Source organism: Sander lucioperca, chromosome 22 (genome assembly GCF_008315115.2).
Source record: "Sander lucioperca isolate FBNREF2018 chromosome 22, SLUC_FBN_1.2, whole genome shotgun sequence".
In the NCBI taxonomy this organism is placed as follows: Eukaryota; Metazoa; Chordata; class Actinopteri; order Perciformes; family Percidae; genus Sander; species Sander lucioperca.
The window spans coordinates 14,302,274-14,321,700 of record NC_050194.1 but is presented as its reverse complement, the minus strand read 5'-3'; the positions used below and the strand labels follow the sequence as shown (position 1 = coordinate 14,321,700).

The window sequence follows — 19,427 nt, the reverse complement described above, 5'->3', positions numbered from 1 at the left end:
AATTAAAACAGAAATCACGTTAGAGGGCAGGGAGGGACGGGTTATAGCAGACGAGGAAAAAATATTGTTCATAAACCTGCATGACTGTCACATAGATAGGCCCATCAGTCGGCCTATGTAGCTAAGGTGCATGTCAATATGGAACTTTGGAAAACACTGTCGATTAATCCACAGTACTAAACGACGCAATAAACAATTCACACGTCGCCTTAATGTAACAGAGAAGTAAACGTATTTATGTAGATAAATGAGACCCTTGTTACTATGGAAAACCCTGTCAAGTCTTCCACGTCGCTATTTGTTCCATTTAAGAGGTGAATTCGAAGTACAGCAGTTAAACTCCGCTCTGAGTGTACGCGCGCTCCCGCGGCCAGGCTTTTCTCAGCCAACTTCAGTGGGAGTGTATTTATCCAGGCACTGCGCGTTACCCCGTTAGCAATTGATAGGTTAAATTAGCCTTTTGTTCAGCTTTGTAGTAGTCATTACACAGCGTCATATTTGGTAACACTGGTTTGTGCTTTGTTATTTGAACTTTTCTGCATCAGGCAAGATGAATCACATCTTTAACATGTAACAAGTTTATTGGAAATATCTCTTCTTTCTGGGACATCCAAACAACAGCATGTGCAAGGGTCTATATCAATAAAAAAACAATGCTTGACAAAGTAAGTTATTTTGTTTTTCCACACAATTAAAACAAAAACATCATTTTGACCCCATCACATATAAAATCAGACAAATCTGAGCACTGACAGTTAAATCTCCTGGTCAGGCTTTCTCTCTAAAATAGTTGTATACATGTTGTCATTGTTTAAAAGTAGAACAAAATAGCAGAGTAATGATACAATAAAGTGTCTTAATTTATAGACTAGCTCAGATGCATTATGTTGCAATAAAGGCCAGATTAATCCGCTTGTGGGCCCCTATAATCCTTCCATTTTTCACCAATCAACCAACCAAAGTAAAATGAAATAACGATGGTCTTGAAACATTATCTTTGCAGAGGGATCCTATTTTCACAAGTCTTTAAAATTTGATAATAACCTTTAAGGACCCAGACATGTAATTCTCAATTAGCTTCTTACTATGGGAGCCTACATGAACACACAATTTTCTGCCAAAGTTACAGTTTTAGTTCCTTTGAAGCAGATTAAAAAAAAAAAATAAATCACTTGATTGTTAAACCCGTATATAATATATAAGGGTGTTTGTTTTTTCTAAATGTAATACTTCAAGGCCCTAAACCCTAAATTGTGCTTTAGTCGTGCATATTCCCAAACAGTCTTACAATTGTTCACATTACAACCAACTAATCGCCACATAGTATGTAAACCCGGGATTTTTGTGTGGCCCCTGGGGGTCTGGGGTCCTCAGGCACTTTGTAATCCAACCTTGGTTGTGGCACAATAAATAGGAGTACTGGTGATGGCAACCTTTCAGCCAAAATGGCCACGATACAATGTGACATTAAAGACAGCCACTGGAGAGACTGCCCATCATCTCAAATGTGCTGCTTTGTACAGACCAAGTTGAAGATTCCAGCTCTGAGGTTAACATGAGTGTGTGCTGCTTCTGCTGTCCATCTCCTCTCCATTTAAAACACCTTAAACATGATGACATCGTTGTCTTCTTCCTCCTCGACCTGTAGATCAACAATTAATATTTATAACATCTGGAGATGCAAAAATAAATATAAAAGTACAAAATATACATTTAAGTGTTCGAACCGCATAACAGTCCGAATTGTCCTCTTCTTCTTCGTCACTGCTGCTGTCCTCAATATCTTCGTCTTCTGAATCCTGTGTGGCATACGATAAATTAGGGCTGAAAATAAAGCTTTTTAAACCTGAGTGCAGCATATATCATTTTTTTTATAAATAAATGTATGTGATGAATACATTCAGTTACATTTACTTCAAACTTCACTATAACACAGCCTGTACTATCAGAGAGCTTTGCATTGGTGTGGTTAAGAAGAGTATATTATTTTGTGTGTGTTCTATTAACTACTGTTCGACTTACTGATGGTCTGTACGCAGCTCCACATGGTTCTTCTCTGTCATCTTTCATTTGGTTGACAATAAGGAATTGCAATTTCTGCAAAGATAAGCTATCAACCTTAAGAAAAGGTTATGAAACACATATAAAGAAAGACACAATTGGGTACTTGAATTTGTGTGTGTGTGTGTGTGTGTGTGCTTACACTGGGGTTACGTATTCGATAAGCTTCCTGCTCTGCTGCTGGCAATGTCTGTAGAAAGTAAAAAGTTACACATTTTAAAGGACATTCCAATTGTATAAAAAAACTGCCTTGAATAATAAAAACAAACATTAGAAGGACAGGATTCTCATACCTTAAACCACTTCTGCAGCTCCATCGAGTATTTATTAACTTTTTTACATACTTCCTCTTTGTAGCGTTCCTTCTCCCTATCGGAGAGGGCATGCCACATTTGGTTGACCTTGGTGAAACGCTCATTTGAGTTTGGGATTTTCTCCTTCAGAAGTTCCATCTGATTTTTGCAGAAAATGACATTACCAGATCTGTGAGTAAAGTAAAACAAAAAAAAAATCAGTCACAAGTTTGTCTGCAGATAAACAACTGAGGGTTTAAGTTGTTGCAAGTTTTAATTAATTCTGGGAATCTCAAAAGGAACAAATGTTTGATGGTCATGCTCACCGAGATGGCATCTTGGGCTCGCCAGGAAGTTTCCGTGCAACTTTTTTTACAATGCTCTGCATAATAATGACAAAATGTATTTATAGAAGAGGACATCAATCCAATGTAGTTTTTTTTTTTTTTTTTTTTTTTTTAAAAGGAAGAGGGATCACAAACAACCCCCACTGATTATAAGCTGACACGGACAATTAACAATAGCTGGAAAAGCAAACAAATAGGTTTAATCAAATCAAAGAAAAGTTCCCTGAATTTTACCAAATTAGTCAACCAAGTGTTAAAACCAGCCTTTCTTACCTTTTGTTAACAGAAGTGACAACATGTCTACGAGCACAGAACATTAGTTCTTAGGACTAACTACCAGATCTGTGCAGGAACCATGAATTACTTCTCACCTTATGCTCATGAGGTCTTTTGATGCCATTCTCATTTAGGATGCGCTGCTGCTCCTCCTTATCAAAAGTCTGAGGAACATAAACACCATCGTCACACAAAGTCTGACAGCATAAGCTCAACACTGCAACTGTAATCTTGTAAAGTACTTACCATTAGATATTTATTCAGCATGACCGAGTACTGTCTCTTCAACTGAAAGAAATGAACATTCAGATTTAACTGATTTTTACTGTAACCCAACATACTAATCTTTAGTAGCACTGTCTTTATGAAACAGTTTGTGTGTGCATACCTCTCTGCAGCGAGTGCTGTACTCGTCCCTCTGTTTCTCAGTCAAATCTCGCCAACGTTGGGCCCAGACACTCACGTAGGTATTTCCAGAGAAACCCGTCATGGACGCACGTTGCTCTTTGCAGAATAGATTATAACCATTGCTAAAGACACATACAGCAAATGTGCTCAGCTGATAGTGAATTACCTGCTTACATCCTTGTTAGCTTAAGTTTCAATTAATTTACCCACAGATAAGACCTAAAATGTGATTACAAACTTTGATCAAGCTAAGTGCATAAGATAAAGCTGAGTCTAAATACAGCAGTCCACTAGACTTTGGTTGCAAAGTTAATGGGGTTTTGCTGGTTCTCCAAAGGGCTGCTTCATATCTAATGACAGGCAGGAAATATTGAGCATGTATCCTTTGGAAATGCCATGCCCCCTAGTGGATGAGGATGTGTATGGAGGTCACCTTTTGGTGAGAAGCAGTGGCAGCAAAAACTGTCCTGTCCTGTTAGTAGTGTCCTGAGCAGTGTCCCGGGACAGTCAGACACTGTCCTGTGACACCCGGACAGTGTACAGGACAGTGTCTGGGAGTCACAGGACAGTGTCTGACTGTCCCAGGACAGTCATGGAGTCACAGGACAGTGTCTGGGAATCACAGGACAGTGTACAGGACAGTGTCTGACTGTCCCGGGACAGTCATGGAGTCACAGGACAGTGTCTGACAGACTAATAAACACGTTTTATATGGCTTCTCATGGTTTACACCAAATCAAAAAACACACTGTACTGTTTCTGCCAACACTTAAAAGCTGTGAAAACAAAAATTAATATCAACCACAGCATCTCCATTACCTGCTAATGTTTAATTAGCAGACAACAAGTGTGACTGCTTTAAGAACGCACTTTGCTTTTGGCACTTTCTGAACTGGTGGCTCCAATTACATCCTCATCCACTATGGTGTCAGCAATTATTTTCATCCACTTAGTTGAAGTTTCACAATAAAAGTCCAGTGAATTTCTAATTAAAAAAATAAAAATGAATGAGTGAGTGAGTGAGTGAGTGAGTGAGTGAGTGAGTGAGTGAGTGAGTGAGTGAGTGAGTGAGTGAGTGAGTGAGTGTGTGTGTGTGTGTGTGTGTGTGTGTGTGTGTGTGTGTGTGTGTGTGTGTGTGTGTGTGTGTTTTGCTTACAAAGGAGGCTTGGGAGGCAGGTCCTTTGCAACTTTAGTACCCTCTTCGCCCTGCTTTAGCGAGAGAGATCACACATTTATTTGAAGATAATTCATTAAGAATTAGAACCAGCAGTGTTAGGTAAGGTAATTGCAAATAGTACACTATGGTTTGTGACGAGATCTGGCTGATGTGACCATCACTTACTTTGGGAGTGTCTGCAGAGAGTCTCTTCCTCTTCTGGCAGGCTTTGGGCTCCCGGCAGGGAGGTAATTTGTTTTGTTTCCTGAAAGACAAAGAGTTAGCTGACACTGAATTCACACAAGCAGCCTGGGCCAAGTCCCATATTCATACAGTATGTTATGTGTGTTTATTTACAACCTGAACTGCTGCATCTTTTTCCTGTATCCCTCCGTTGCAAGCTCGAATTTCTCCACATACTGAGCCTAGAAAATGTCAGTAATTTCTAATTTAAAATGGGAGGCCTTAGGCAACACCAAACGAGAAGAAGCTCTGTTTGAGCAGTAGCCTTTCACCGACTGTACCTTCTCTTCATCTGAGAGTGCCTTGTACTTCTTGATTAGGCGCCTGAACACCTTTCGGCGGCTCATATTTGGGTGCTTCTCATGAAACTTGGCCCAGTTCTCCTCATAAAAAATGGCATTTGGAGGGCTGGGTTTCTTTGGGAACTCTGGATGGATCTGCAGGAAAAATTACTCAAACAAATTACCCGATGAAGCATGTGGTATTATTGGACAGATCGTGTTTGCAACCTATCAGCAATACATACAGATTTCTGTCTTTATCTGCAGTGCGAGTGAGCTCTCCACAGAGTGGATGTTTGAAGACTGATAAGTCATTATTGTTTTGCAGGGGATTTGTATTAGTATAAACAGTGACCTACATGGTATTTAAAATATAACCTTGCACAGAGAAATTTTGTATTCACAACATATCTAAAGCTTGATTGTGCTGTGCTTACCTTCATATTCTTGACTGGATTGGAAATTACATCTTCAGCTTCAATGATGAGCTCTGTGAGGGTGCGAGTCTTTCGCATCTGAGCAAGCACAACAAGGATATTACACTGAACTAACAACATTTATAAGACTATCTTTAATGAATAGTTTGATATACTAAATTGTAGTTTGTTGCATTTCATCATCATGGAAGGAAATCTTTCAAATTAGCTGTCTTGTTAATTTGAAAACCCTGCCAATTCTTCTTATTAAAAGTAAAACCAGTGTGTACTGTTTGTAGCATGGTAGTAAAAAGGACAAAAACGAACCTCATTATGACATTATACATTACACAGTTATCCCAATACATAATTACTCTACTTAAGTACACTACACTACAAATACCAACATGCAATAACTTCATTGTAATGTGATTTGTGACAACTGAATACTTCAGAACATCCGAATTCACTATAGCTCATATCAAAATGGTAATATGTAACATACTGGTAACAACAAATGTATTTGGTTTAATACTGTGATGACACAGGGACCCCAAGAGATGTACTGTTATAGTAAACTGTTTATAAGACAAGATTTTAACATCTACATTTCAATGACACCTAGTCAACTCCATCTGCTTAAGTACATTATGTGATATCATTGAAAGCCTTAGAACAGCTACTGAGTGTTAAAACTGTTTTTTTACTCACCTTCTGCAAAATCTCTCTCCACTTTTCTTGGCATGCTTCAGGAGAGAAAGGGGGGAAAGCCACCACATTCCAGTCCACACTCTTCAGTCCTTTGGTATATGCGCTCATTATGTCATGTTCTGGGATGCTGGTTTTCATTGCAGCGAGAAGCTTCTGGAGGTTTGCCTTGGTCCACCCTGTAGTCATAGCACAGGGACAAAAAAAAGACAGCTAATCATTAGAGTTAATACAATTGTGATCGACAAGCATGTCTTCTTGCAAAGGACATCCCAACTACTTTTTAGTAATTTTTGCAATTTAAGTATTTCATTATACCCACCAGATTCTTCAGTCACAGTCTCAGTTCCACTCATTTTCCCCAGAAAGTCTTTTGGTAGCTGGATGCAAACTGGGCAGAACTTCAGGTCGATCTAGCTATGTGACTCCCGGAAACTGTACAACAACAATAGCTAGTTAGCTAAAAAAAATCAAGCTTAGGTTTTGAAAATTAACCAAAACCAAGCGATATTTGACCTAAATATATATTCATTAACTGGCGTTGTTGCCGTTACGTTTTTCTGCAGAATACAAACTCCACATTATGCTGCAGTTTTTGAGCCGACAACATGTGTGAAATGCCTCCATTTTTGGTAGGCGGGTCTTTGCAGAGCGTCACCCAAAAGAGCCAAAAAGCAGCCAATGAGCTTCCTCTTCGTCCTCTTCTTTCTGTTTATTGGCAGATCAGGTTCGATCAGCGTTGAGAAGTTGGGAGCCGGAGGTCTATGGGCACTTCACTTTTATATACTGTCTATGGCACTTCATGATTTAGTGACTAAATCAATTAAATACTGATAAATTATAGAAAATACAAATAATATATTATATACTATACGTTGGTTTATCACCTGATATTTTAACCTTCATTCTTGCCTTGACTTTCTAAATCTCGAAATCGAAATAGCTTCCTCTTTGAAGCTTATATCAACATATTAACATATCTTTCATTACCAGGGGCGGATCTGTAATCCTGCATTTAGAGTTTTAAATGTATGTATTTATTGACTGTACATTATTTAATTGTATTAAAACGTTGCATAAAAAAGCTGCTTTAAAAAGTTTGATTTGATTTCAGAGCACCCAGAGTTTTGTTCTGGTGTCTCAGGGATTTATTTCAATAATGTACAGGTGCCAAAGTGAAAACACATTTCATTACTCCCTGCTTTCCTTAACACCAATCAAAAGCCAACCACACCTAATTAAACTAAGTTGATGGGTCTTTTGGGAGGTAGATTTTTTTTATTATTATTTATAGAGAGATGACAAGAACATAGCAATATAACACACAATATAAACTTAACAACACACACAATTCATCATTGTCTCTCTCCCTGTATTGGGATACAGTGGTGTTGCTCACCAGTGTTACCAGTTTGATCATTTTTGCTAAAATATGTACACTTTGCTTGCATCATTGCCCTATAAATCATGTATTACTTCATTCAGAGATTGGATATTACTCCCATCAAGCAAGTAAGTACAACAATAACTTAAGTGACACATGTTACAACATTACATTCAATGTGCCGTTGCTTGGAGAAACATACAATTTTGGCTTTTAACACTACAATATTTTCCACACAGCATCCAATCTGTCCATTTTTGGAGTGTTAACATGGATGATTTTATATTTCATGCAGTGCCTCTTTCTTTTTTGTAAAAACATGTCAATGTTATATGATTAGTTTTAGCGTCAGTGGTGTGAAAAGCACAAACTGTTAGAAACAAAACCACGTTTCAAATATTTTACCTGAGTGACTGTTGGGAATGTTTGACCAAGACATTTTTGTTTTTACAAGATATTAATATTCATCCATATTGACAATATAAATATAGAATTTAGATCTGCATCTTCATTAATAACAAAACACTCAAAACATGTTTTATAGGTGGATGAAACATTCATTTGAGCCACATAAAATGAATATATTTTTGTCAAAATAAAAGTATTGCTGGCATGAGCTGGTATGGAAGACATCTACAATGGCATCTGAGATTCACAGTATACATCCTGCCCCGGCTCCTCCTCGAATGTCACTTTGGCATCGTCAGCATCCAACTACAAACACAACAGACCCAGAAACATTAGTTCTTAATGTCATTCATTCTATATTCATCTGCATTCATTTATTTAAATGACAGGAGGTATCCACTTACACATTTCATTTCCTGTTCAGTGAAGAGACGCCCGGTCATAAACATGCGTATAGGGATGGTGAGGATGAGTATGAAGGGAAGTGCGAGGGATACTGGACTGGACTTAACAATCCACAAAACTGCAAGGCACACTACTTGGATGGATGTGAACAAGTGCATTCGTCCTGTGCTCACCTGTAGCCAACATTTCAAAATATCAGTCAGATAGAAATGACAGCAACTGCGGACACTTTTCAACCTGATGTGATTTAGAGGCTCTAATAGTTGCCAACACATGTGACATTATATGATATGAGTTTATATGAGTTCTGTTTTTCTTAAGCACATTAGTCTTTCTACACAAATACTGGTATATATGGTGCATTTCCGCTAAGGTAGCAACAGTCCTAGTGTTCTAAAGCATCATGCACCATGCACTTTAGTTATCATGTGATCACGGGGATCTTACTCTGGTGGCGTAGGTTTCAGGGTGGTATTTCTTAGGGATGAGCAGAAGCAGTATACGATCCCACAGATGGATGCCATTGAGTGATGTTACTCCCATGTAGAGAAAGATCCCAAACAAGGCCGACATGGGAATCATCTTTAGGATTGGCTCCATCAGAATTGACAGCCCTTGACACAAACAGACATTCAGATAAAGGGCGGTGTACTGTGTTTTAATGACAGACCTGTAGATTTTTAGACATGCAGACATGGATGATTAGAAAGCACCTACCAACCAGTAACGCCACCAAAATGCCACTGATTCTCTGCTCCATCACCTTCTCAATCACAGGCTTTGGTCCTTTGCTCATGACGGTGAGGGCGTTGGCGTGGGTGACAGTTCGCACCGTGGCAGCACTGAGCCACGGCACACCAAATATTGCACTGAGCCCTCCCATGCCGACTAAAACCAGCAAGTCAAAGTGGAACCCAGAGCCTTTGACCATCTTCCTCTCAGGCTTACTCACAATCAGACTGTTAACAGATTGAACATATGATTCAAGTGGTTCAAAAGACAGCACATGTAATGTTTTGTTGATGAGGTTGATAATTTAGTGAATTATATTGTTGTTGAGATGTGAACGACTCACGTTGTGATCTGAGACTCCAGAAAGATCAGAATGAAGACGAGCAAGGCGGGGACACAGCATGCAAACATCACCCACACGGGCAGTGTCTTGTGCTCTCCAAAGGGGTTGATGAGCCAGCCTCTTTTGGATGGGTTGGACACCATCAAACCTTTGGGAACCACTAGTTTCTGTAAAGAAAAAGCTTTTGAATTAAATCTATTAAATCTAATGAGAGTTAAAGGGTTCTTAAACCAATATTGCCCATATCTGCATTGAAACAGGTTTTGCACCTGTTCATACTGGCAATCAAAAGCTCCATTTTAATGGCCAACTGAAGCCTCATATAAGCTTTAAATAAACCTTTGAATGTATTTTAACACAGAAAGATGGGGATTTTGTCCCCCATCACTTACATTGAAAGCATATGGAAGGGATCTTTTAATGGCTAGTATGTGAATCGTGAACCTATCCTCCAACATTTCATCTGAATTTGCATGTATTCAGCACATAAAATGGATTTGGAAGCTTAGACTGATCGGCCAACCTGAGTGTAGGTATCATCAATGTTGTAGTCCACAACAATCATGAGGAAAATGGCAATGGGCACACCAAAGTCACCAAGCAAACGTCTGACCTGATAAGCACAGATCAGATTGATTAAAGAGTTCAAAATTTTATTAAACAGTTCATAACATAAATAACCTGTTCACTTATAATTGTGGACCTAACTCACCTTCCCAGGAAGAAAAGTGCCATTCTTGAACTGGCGCAGGAAGAAAGCAATTAAGAAGCATCCAAACATGAGGCACATGGAGAGCAGTGCTGTGTTGGGGTAAGGTGGCCTAATAGTTTTGACAACAAAAGTGGCGTTGCCAGTAACATTGTCAAACAGGACCAGCTCTTCCACCTTTGGGTGCCAGGGATTTTCTAGAGTTGCATTCAGATGATCGTAATTCAGAATCAGTGGATGAGCCTTAAAGATCTGAAGAGGGGTCAGGCGAGAGAAAGATTATAATCTGGTCCATGAGAGTCAGCACTATCATCACAGAATTTAAATGTCTCCGATTTTATTAGGACAAATGTGTGAAATGGATGAATATGGTTTACCCTCCCTAGCTTGGCAAAGGTTTCATAGATGAAGATGAGGGAGATGAGGATGGAGAAAATTTCCTGGGTGAAGCGGGAGATGAAACGCACCAGGAAACTGCCCTCAAAGGCCACAACGATCACCACAATGATGACCAGCCACACTCCAACCCACACTCTCCCCACAATATACTCAATTTCCTGGGACTTGCAGAACTGAATGAAGGAAACTGGGGTTGAGTTGAACTCTGACCAAGCAAATGAATTAAAGAAATATTGGGCTGTGGTATACAAAAATGTAGAATTGATCACAAATTTGTTGCAAACATTTACTTCAGTGGGCTCAAATGGATCAAAAGAGACTCAACAGTTTACCTACATGATTCAGTGTTATAACTTACGGCAAAGAAGGCCTCCTCAAACACTAACAGAGGGCCGGAGAAACCAATGACCAGGATGGGCTGAGCAGCAACGAAGCAGAAGATAATCCCCTGAATGCTGGTGGAGATGAGAAGCTCTGAAACGCCCATCATGTTGTCCACCTTATCAGCTGTAGTGGCAAAGATCACAGCAAAGTATTATTATTTTAGCAACAGCATTACCATGTCTCATACAAATAAAAACACATGTGCACACATACCCAGCAGTCCCCCGAAGGTGATGGCGGGTGAGAGGGCGGCAAAGTAGATGAAGATGACGGCAGCAAGGACCTGGGCGTTAAGAGCATCTGTGATGTCACTCTTGTAGTACTGGTAGCGCCTCTTTATGTCTCGAATCATCCCGCCAAATGGTTGACCAGTACGGGCCAGCGGGTCTTCAGGTGGGGGACCAGTAAAGATGGAAACTGTGGGGAAACAATTTTAATTTTAAGTTTGTTTATGTGTATGTGTTGTAGGAAATCCAAAGCTCCATGACTGTTGATAGTATTTACCCCTGCGAGGTCTGGAGTCCAGGCGGAGCATGGGATCATAGGACTGGGATCTGTCCTGCAGCAGCTTCTTTTGAAAGCTGATAATGGAGCTAAGCATCGCTTCGTTCTGGATCTCTGTGGGCGGGATGACAATGCTGCAGTCCATGAAGTCGTCCAAGGCGTACTTCAGCTCAAGGTTGCTCCTTGCCTGAAACGCTGCCTGATTGAAAACCTGGGATTTGAGATAGTGAAGGGGATATTAGGACTGCACATCACAGGGTCAGGGAGCATTTGACAAGGCGTGCATGCCCATTTCGTACTTTCAATAACTCTGTTGCAGAGTGGCAGTACATTTCTGTGTTCTAAACATTTCTTTTGTCTGCACAGCTTTTATTGTTTGGAGAGTTTTGCAACAATATATCCTGTAATGTCAGAGATATTCTTCTTCTAGCATCTGAAAAATTTAAACTATAAGATACGTGTACAGTATGTTTATCTGTAGTAAGTGTCAGCTAACTCACTTTGTCAGCCATTAGTGCTGCCATAGCGCGGCCAGTCTCGCGGTAGTCCATGTCACTCTTGGTGGGGCCAACCAGAGCAAAGACAAAGCGTACGGGCACTGGGGCCTCCAAGGCAGAGTCGAGTACCACTGCTTCCTTCAGACGCACAAACGCGACTGTGGGCCTTTCCAGAAAGTCCAACGCTCCTGGTTCAAAAAGACAGAAATGTTGCATACATTGATAAACCCACACTGGCCACACATACAGTATACATAAAGGATGCATACAAATGCTTCTGCAGCAACAAATACAAATAAACTGTACAGAAGATCCTAAATAAAAAGCATTGCAAACACTGGCTTACCTACTAGCACCATGGAGGCCTCAACACCATCAGATTCATTCCTCTAAAGGAACACAAAATGAGCAGACTTAGTGAGCAAACAAGAAAACACATCACTATATATATATATAGAAAGTGTAGCTTGCCTTGATAATTTTTGCATGAAAAAAATGTCGTATTTTTGCACTTTTTTCCCAAGAGGAAATTACAATCTTAGCATCACAGCTGTGGGAAAATACTTACTTAACATGCCAAGACTTGTGTCACAGCCCTTAAAACTAAATAAGATCCACTCAACACATAAAGAAAACAATATGTGCAGAAATTTAGATGATAAATGAATCCAATAAAAACTGAGATAATGTGTATCAAAAGAATGAAATCTGAATGTATTCATCTAAAAAGAAACAGAATCCTTAAATCCTTAAAGTTTTACTGCTCTGAAGGACTTTCTAAACAGTCTGACGCCAGATGTCACTTTCACCTTTAAATCCACTTCCATTGTCTCCCCATTGTCATGATATCAGATCCTGTTATCACCAATGACACATTAATAGGATGATCTCATCAGATCATCAGGGTGGAAGAACCTACCTTGTCCTTGACTGAAAACTTCTGCAGGTCCACCCCATCAGTCAGGGCTTGGCTCTCCGGGTCATCTGATTGGCTGGAGAGAGAAAATGGCATGTGTCATTGGCTGCTTTTGTGTCAGACTGAAGACTGAGCGGCTGTGATGATAGACAGTTAAATTATTCTCTGGTAGTCTCCTCTACAGAAGACAAGAGTGTGCAAACATTCACCAAGCTAAGCAAACAAAATTGGTGATTAGGTAGGCAAAACATTTTGTTGCCTTTGTCGCGAGCCAGGCCAGCTGTTTCCCCATTTTTCCAGTCTTTTGCTGCTGGCTGTAGCTTTATATTTACTGTATGAGATCAAATGTCTGATCTAACTCTTATTAGCGTATTTCCCAGAATGTCAAACATTCCCCTTAAAGGCTGATTTTGTAGTTTTGTGTATATATTCTGGCAGTGTAGAGAAAAAGACCTTTAGACTGGAAATAATAGTTTCAGAGGACATCAGGTTGGCTTAGACTCTAAAATTCTGGCTACAGAAAAACTAAAGCAATCGGCTTGAGAAAACAATAAAACGTAAAATCTTAGTGAAGTGGACTTTGGCAACTTTGATCTAAATTACACAGAAGTTTTAATTTTGATTTATTGACTTTTTGAACAAGAATGTGAAAACACAGTGACAGTATATACCCTTTTAGAGTGACCTGACCTATATAAGTGAGGTAACTACAGTACACATTGGTCCCCTTTAACAAAGACTTAAGCAGACAGACACAGTGGTTTGGTGGCCAGAGACCATGTTTCATAATTACAGGTTTAATCTCCACTGTAGTTACATGCTGCGTTCAACTTTCTCTGAGCGAGATAGTGGAACTCACTCACAGCTTTGGATAACAGCATCATAAATGTAGGTCATTTATGTTTGAGTCACTGTTGGGTGATGTCTTGGAAGGATACCTGCGGTTTTGAAGCAGAGATTTCAGCACTCCCTCCTGGTCTTCAGGTCTTATCGCCTTCTTGTTAACCATCTCTTTGACCATCTTCTCTGCGATGCTGGCCAGTGTCTGCTCTTCACAGTCGAAAACTGTCACACCTTGACAAAGAAACATGTTGGAAAATATTCAGAGGTGATCTCAAAGAGGAGGGCAGTGTGGTTGTGGTTTGAGGGGAAGTTCAGACAAAATGAGAGCGAGAAAGAAGCGCTGAAAGTCCAAGCATCTGCTGGGTTAAATGTTGGCACTCTCATGGTGAAACATACTGTAAGAGAAAATACAGGAAAGCAGCAGGGTAGTTTAATCTATAATAATGCATGTATTTGTTGGTTATTTTTTGTAATAATATTTTGAATGCAAAGTACCTAATGCTGTCAGGTATAGAGGAATAAAAAGTATAATAGCTCTCTCTTAAAGTTTAACGTAGCGTAAAGTGGAATTACTCAAGAAAATGTATTTTACTTTGCACCACTGAAAAAAATTATATATTGACAGATTTATATATATATATATATAGACAGATTTTTATATATATATATATATATATAAATCTGTCAATATATAGATATTGACAGATATATGTGATTGATATATATATATATATATATATATATATTTCTTTTTTTTTTTTTTTTTTTCCTTCTCTGACCTGTGTTCATGGTGCGTCGGAGCTGGATGAGGCTCTTGAAGGTGAGGTAGGCGATGCTCGAAGACACCCACACCCCGGTCTGGGGGTCGAAGCTCTCCTCGTAGCCCATCCATCGGCCTGTCTCCTGCCAGTAGGTCTGCTGCTTCTGGTCCTTCATTTGCTCCTATAGCTCCACGTACCTTTGAAGGCACAGAGAAAGACAGAGGTAAACAGTCGCTGATAAGGACATGCATGTAGGACACAGGCACAAACATGCTTGTGTCTGTGAGACACAGAATGAAAATCTGGGTCGGGGCAGGTGGATGAAACAAACTTGCACCTCCCACAATTACAGCTGAAGCATGTGGTAAACACCTGCGGTTTCACTGTAAGACAATATTTAGTCTCTATCTCACCTGAAAATAAAAATTCTAAATAGCTTTTATATCAAGTAAATGTAAGTTACGTTTTAGGTTAAAGGCAAAGTTCATATTATCAAGTCTGTCTTAAAGCAACATGCACATGCCCATAATATCCATACATTTAAAGGGTTTTTGGATGCTGAAATTGTTGTATTTCATGCAGATGTTGCATTATGAAAAAGAATATGAAAAAGAATAAACTTTAAACAGTTAAAAAAGTGTTTAACAGTGGAACAACAAAGCAAAACAGGACGAAACGGTAACATTTGCTAAAACTATGAGGTACCAAATAAGCAAAATAATATTTAAAAAATGTAATCAATTTAAAAAGGGTACAACAGAGTTAAAATGGAAATAGTGGCAAGGGCAAAAATAGAAAAAAGCTCTTCCAGTAAAAGTGAGTTTTAGATGATGACTTCTCTGTTGCTGATGTGATGTTACAATTTGCATTTTAATTTCAGGTATTGAGTTTGATCTCTTATCAATAGCAAGTGCAACAAGCACAAAGCCAGAGAAAGAAAACCTTCTATTTGTAATTCACTTTGTGATATCCTACATTTCCCAGAATGACTTTGAACACACTTAACTAAATATTCCTTAGCTTGTTACCTTCAGCTAAAGAAAAAAATTATACTTGTTGGGTAAGAGAGCAACAGGAATATCATTTTGCATGCTTTATGGCCCCTAAAACAGAAACACTCTCTTCAGAGCAGGATCAGATAAAGCCACGTTCATGCTTCGCTACATTACAGAAACACATTTTGGGTGTTAAGTGTCACAGGAAGCTTTTGTTGTTTCTATCATCTTTTGGCAGCACCAGTGTGGATATCGATCTAGCTAATGTGACAAGGTGGTGACACTTCTGTGTGTCTACAGGGTAAACATGTTGGTTCCCCCACCTTAACAACCAGCGGGCTCCAAGCTCTAGGTCACTGTTAGTTTCCTGTGTGGACATTAATGATGGCTCACCCTGGACATGTTTGGACTGTCTACACATGTCGTGTGTCTGGAGTGTGTGTGTGCGTGTGCCCCTTACCGGACACTCTGCACTGGAGTTGGTGTTTCCAGGCAGCTTGAAAGGACACAATGGACCCTTGTAAAAAAAACACAAAGACATTTTTTTCCCCAATAACAGTAAATAATATTAAAGTTACTACTTGTAACTTTTTAATATTCCTGAAACTGTGTAATTTTTCATCTAATGATCATAAATGACCTATAACAGCAAACGAGAACAGTGATAAGAATGCGATTTTTCATATAGTTTTTATTAATGCCTTTGCCCGGGTCTGATTTTCCCTGCGAAGTCACAAAATAATTTACGGAGGTGGCTCTACAGTAACACATTCTGATGGGTCACAGATTTCTTTGTAACTTTGTACAAGCCTATGCAGCCAGGTAAAAGGTAGCAGGAGATTTCTTTGTATAGGCCTAAATTGTATTTTAATTTATTTAAGAAGTTATCTATAGTTATGGCTGATACCGGGGCAGGGCCATCACAGAAAAAAGGAAATCAAACAAAAAACAACTAAAAGCTAAAAGGCAGAGAGACAGACAACGGGCGAAACCCGAGTCAATCTTGGTCGGTCTTTCAACAGATGGATACATTTACAGGATTGTAAATAATTCAAAACCGACCCGAATTGGCCCTCAGGTATGTAATATGTCCATGTCATTCAGGGATAGTGATTGTAGTCAGTAGCCGACATTAAATTACATTTAGCACCCGGTTTTATTTCTTTTCTGTACGTGTTTGTGTTGGCCTACTATTTTTTTGTCATTGTCCCCCTATACTTGTGTGAAGCTTCCTTGGTTTCATGAAATGCACTATATTAATATAAGTTATTATGACATTGGTTGCTACAACAAACTCGTAATGCTTTGGCTCGTGACACAGTGACAGTGATAACGTTACCCGTTACCCATATAACTTATTCTCTTATTGTGAATGAATGATTTTCTGTCATCGCATTCATTGCAACTATATGACCTCCCGGTAACGCTAATTCAGTAATACAGTGGGCAATACAGCACCGTAAACAAAAAAAAACCTTTACAACAGCAGGTGTGGTAAAACAAAAGTGGCCGCTAGAATCAAATGAAAACAAATGGGCACTTTAACTGTGAATATGTTCCCCATATGATATTTGAGTTCATTTTCATACATGTTTAAAGGTTAAATAAATCCAAAAAATAATGTGGGTAATCCTAAATTTGCTTGTTCAAAGCTTTGCAAGAAAGTGGTAAAGCATGATCTGAATGACTAAGTGAATGAATGTTTAAATTTGCAATAAATACAATAAATACATAAATTATATAATATGGATTTAGGTTGTTGTTGGCGGTTGACTTCAGTCTTATGTAAGATATCTCCAGAGTTTCCGTTTTATCTCAGATTGGACCAGAGCGCTGAAGTTTTCTGTAACAACAGAATTATCTATTTCCAAAACACAGCTGAACAAAGGGGTGGAAGATTCAGACTAGACCGGCTAGACGCTGTCTACAGTGCATGCAAGCATGTGTGTGTGCATGCTCACGTGTGTGCATATGGGAATCATCAAGTATGTATTTGCACACGTTCTTTTATGTACACTGAATACATATATGATGTTACATGAGTGTAGGTGTAAAGTCAGTGTGCACACATGGGTGCAGATGTGTCTGCAAATATAGATTTATATGTGCACACAAAAGAGTAGAAGAGCTGGTGGGTCTTTTTGGTATTCAAAATAGTCCAAGGCACTCTTTTGGATTTGTGCAAAATTAAAATCCCATAGCAATATATTTTAAAATGACTAATGTGTTTCTATTCACAAAGGTCTTCATCAGGGTCATTGTATGCAATAACTTAAAGAAAGGGGAGGTTATTGCAGACAATGACCCTGACGAAGACCTACGTATGTGAGTCGGAACGCGTTGGTCATTTTAAAACATATTACCATGTAAAATAAAGGTATTTTAATTTTGCACAAATCCTACAGAGTGCCTTGGATTATTTTTGAAGGAGGCATGCATTTTTACATTTTTTTGGCTGAGAACAGTTTCCACTCCTTCTCAAGATGGTATAAACAGTGTTTTTAATAAACTGTATTCTTGCATGCAAAGATGCATCTAACACACACATAGACACTTCAAGAAAAATACATGTTTATAGATTTAAAAAAAAAAAAAAAGTGTGTCCAATGTGCAAAACAGACATTTTTTTATTTGAACATGCGTATGGTAAGATAACATTTTTGCATGTGAGAAGATAACTATTAATTTGCACATTGCACTTTCTTTAAACATTACATTTGAGCCTGTTAATGACTGCCGTTATTAACAAAGTTAAGTTGAGCTGTATTAACAAAGAATGAAATCTACAAGCTTCCATGCCTCCTTGGTTTTACTTTCTTGAAAAGGGTTTACAAAGCTTTGTAAATGTATAATTTGAGTAAGACTAAACAGAACACCCTGAACTGCTCTTTGAAATCACCCTAGCATTGACCATAAGAAATATAACAGTTTACATGTCTTTCTTGTATTATTGCACAAATACTATTCGTAACTCTAGCAGAAAAGGTAAAACTTACCTCCTGTTGACACACAGCAGTGACAAGTGACTAACCCCAGAATGGCAAAAAAGCATGACTTTATAAACACCACCTCTTTAAAGCTGCCCTTGTGTGTATGTGTGCCGCCGGACAATGGGTGGGACCAACTCCCCCATACACAGACATGGATATGAACACTAATTATCGCTGAACCTCACATCCGACAGAGCGATGTGTTCTGGTCTCACTCATAATATTGATAGTAAATACACTGACTTGGTATGTGCAGAAAACCAGTCGCACTGTGTCATTATCCAACCAGCATCTTATCACATTTAATGTCTGTGTTTGTGAGGGCAACAAAGGCTTGGATAGTGCCAGTGCCGGGCATGCACGCTCACCTTCAACACCACCGGGTTGGAGTATGCAACTTTATATGAAGACGCCTTTCATCTTCTAATCTTCCTCTCCCGCCTGAAAATGAGGTCTGAGACATGACAGTTACTACATAATCACCTGTATATTAGAGTATGACACTGAACCTGCTGGCAAAAAAGTAAAGATCACTTACCCTCCGAAAGAGACACTCTGGTTCATTAGGCACCCAATGTTTCATCCTTCGGTGACATTTAGATGTTCCATTCATCCAGCAATGTATAACATTCACACTGTGTGTTGCATCTGGTAGAGATTTTACCTAGGACTATCACACACACACACACACACACACACACACACACACACACACACACACACACACACACACACACACACACACACACACACACACACACACACACTTATGCATGACTGGCCACATATCCAGCATATATAAACCCATGTGCATAGATATCTGATACAAAACTACAAAAGAAATTCAGTAAATGATACTCTACAAAAGGTTTCCATAATTTAAGTAAATACTAATTTTAAAATGTTTTTTTTCTTCCAAACAGTTTGTCAAAATTACCTTTGCCCAATGCTGGTATAAGTATTTAGGT

General features: G+C 39.0%; 2 protein-coding genes across 3 annotated transcripts; both read right to left on the bottom strand.

The window, feature by feature from the left end:
* Positions 1–562: 562 nt before the first annotated feature.
* On the bottom strand, positions 563–6,847 carry LOC116061581 (nucleolar transcription factor 1-B-like). Of its 2 annotated transcripts, none has more exons than XM_031315862.2 (16): positions 6,512–6,847; positions 6,193–6,368; positions 5,503–5,580; positions 5,066–5,221; positions 4,902–4,966; positions 4,728–4,806; positions 4,542–4,594; positions 3,366–3,507; positions 3,224–3,265; positions 3,073–3,141; positions 2,681–2,736; positions 2,355–2,544; positions 2,204–2,251; positions 2,023–2,097; positions 1,728–1,799; positions 563–1,642 (listed from the first exon to the last, which is right to left on the bottom strand). In XM_031315862.2, exons 1-16 carry the CDS (start codon positions 6,543–6,545, stop codon positions 1,595–1,597), a joined length of 1,383 nt encoding a protein of 460 aa, XP_031171722.1. In that variant the 5' UTR covers positions 6,546–6,847; the 3' UTR covers positions 563–1,594. The 2 variants fall into 2 exon arrangements, with proteins under 2 accessions (XP_031171722.1, XP_031171721.1); XM_031315861.2 differs by having other exon boundaries at positions 563–1,645; positions 1,731–1,799.
* Positions 6,848–7,441: 594 nt separating this feature from the next.
* Positions 7,442–18,537, bottom strand: slc4a1b (solute carrier family 4 member 1b (Diego blood group)). Its single transcript, XM_031315686.2, has 18 exons — positions 18,466–18,537; positions 15,930–15,965; positions 14,493–14,671; positions 13,809–13,944; positions 12,874–12,946; positions 12,301–12,343; positions 11,958–12,142; positions 11,458–11,668; positions 11,167–11,370; positions 10,928–11,076; positions 10,548–10,742; positions 10,174–10,422; positions 9,985–10,074; positions 9,462–9,628; positions 9,104–9,345; positions 8,834–9,000; positions 8,386–8,559; positions 7,442–8,287 (listed from the first exon to the last, which is right to left on the bottom strand). Exons 3-18 carry the CDS (start codon positions 14,647–14,649, stop codon positions 8,207–8,209), a joined length of 2,523 nt encoding a protein of 840 aa, XP_031171546.1. The 5' UTR covers positions 14,650–14,671; positions 15,930–15,965; positions 18,466–18,537; the 3' UTR covers positions 7,442–8,206.
* Between the last annotated feature and the right edge of the window lie 890 nt (positions 18,538–19,427).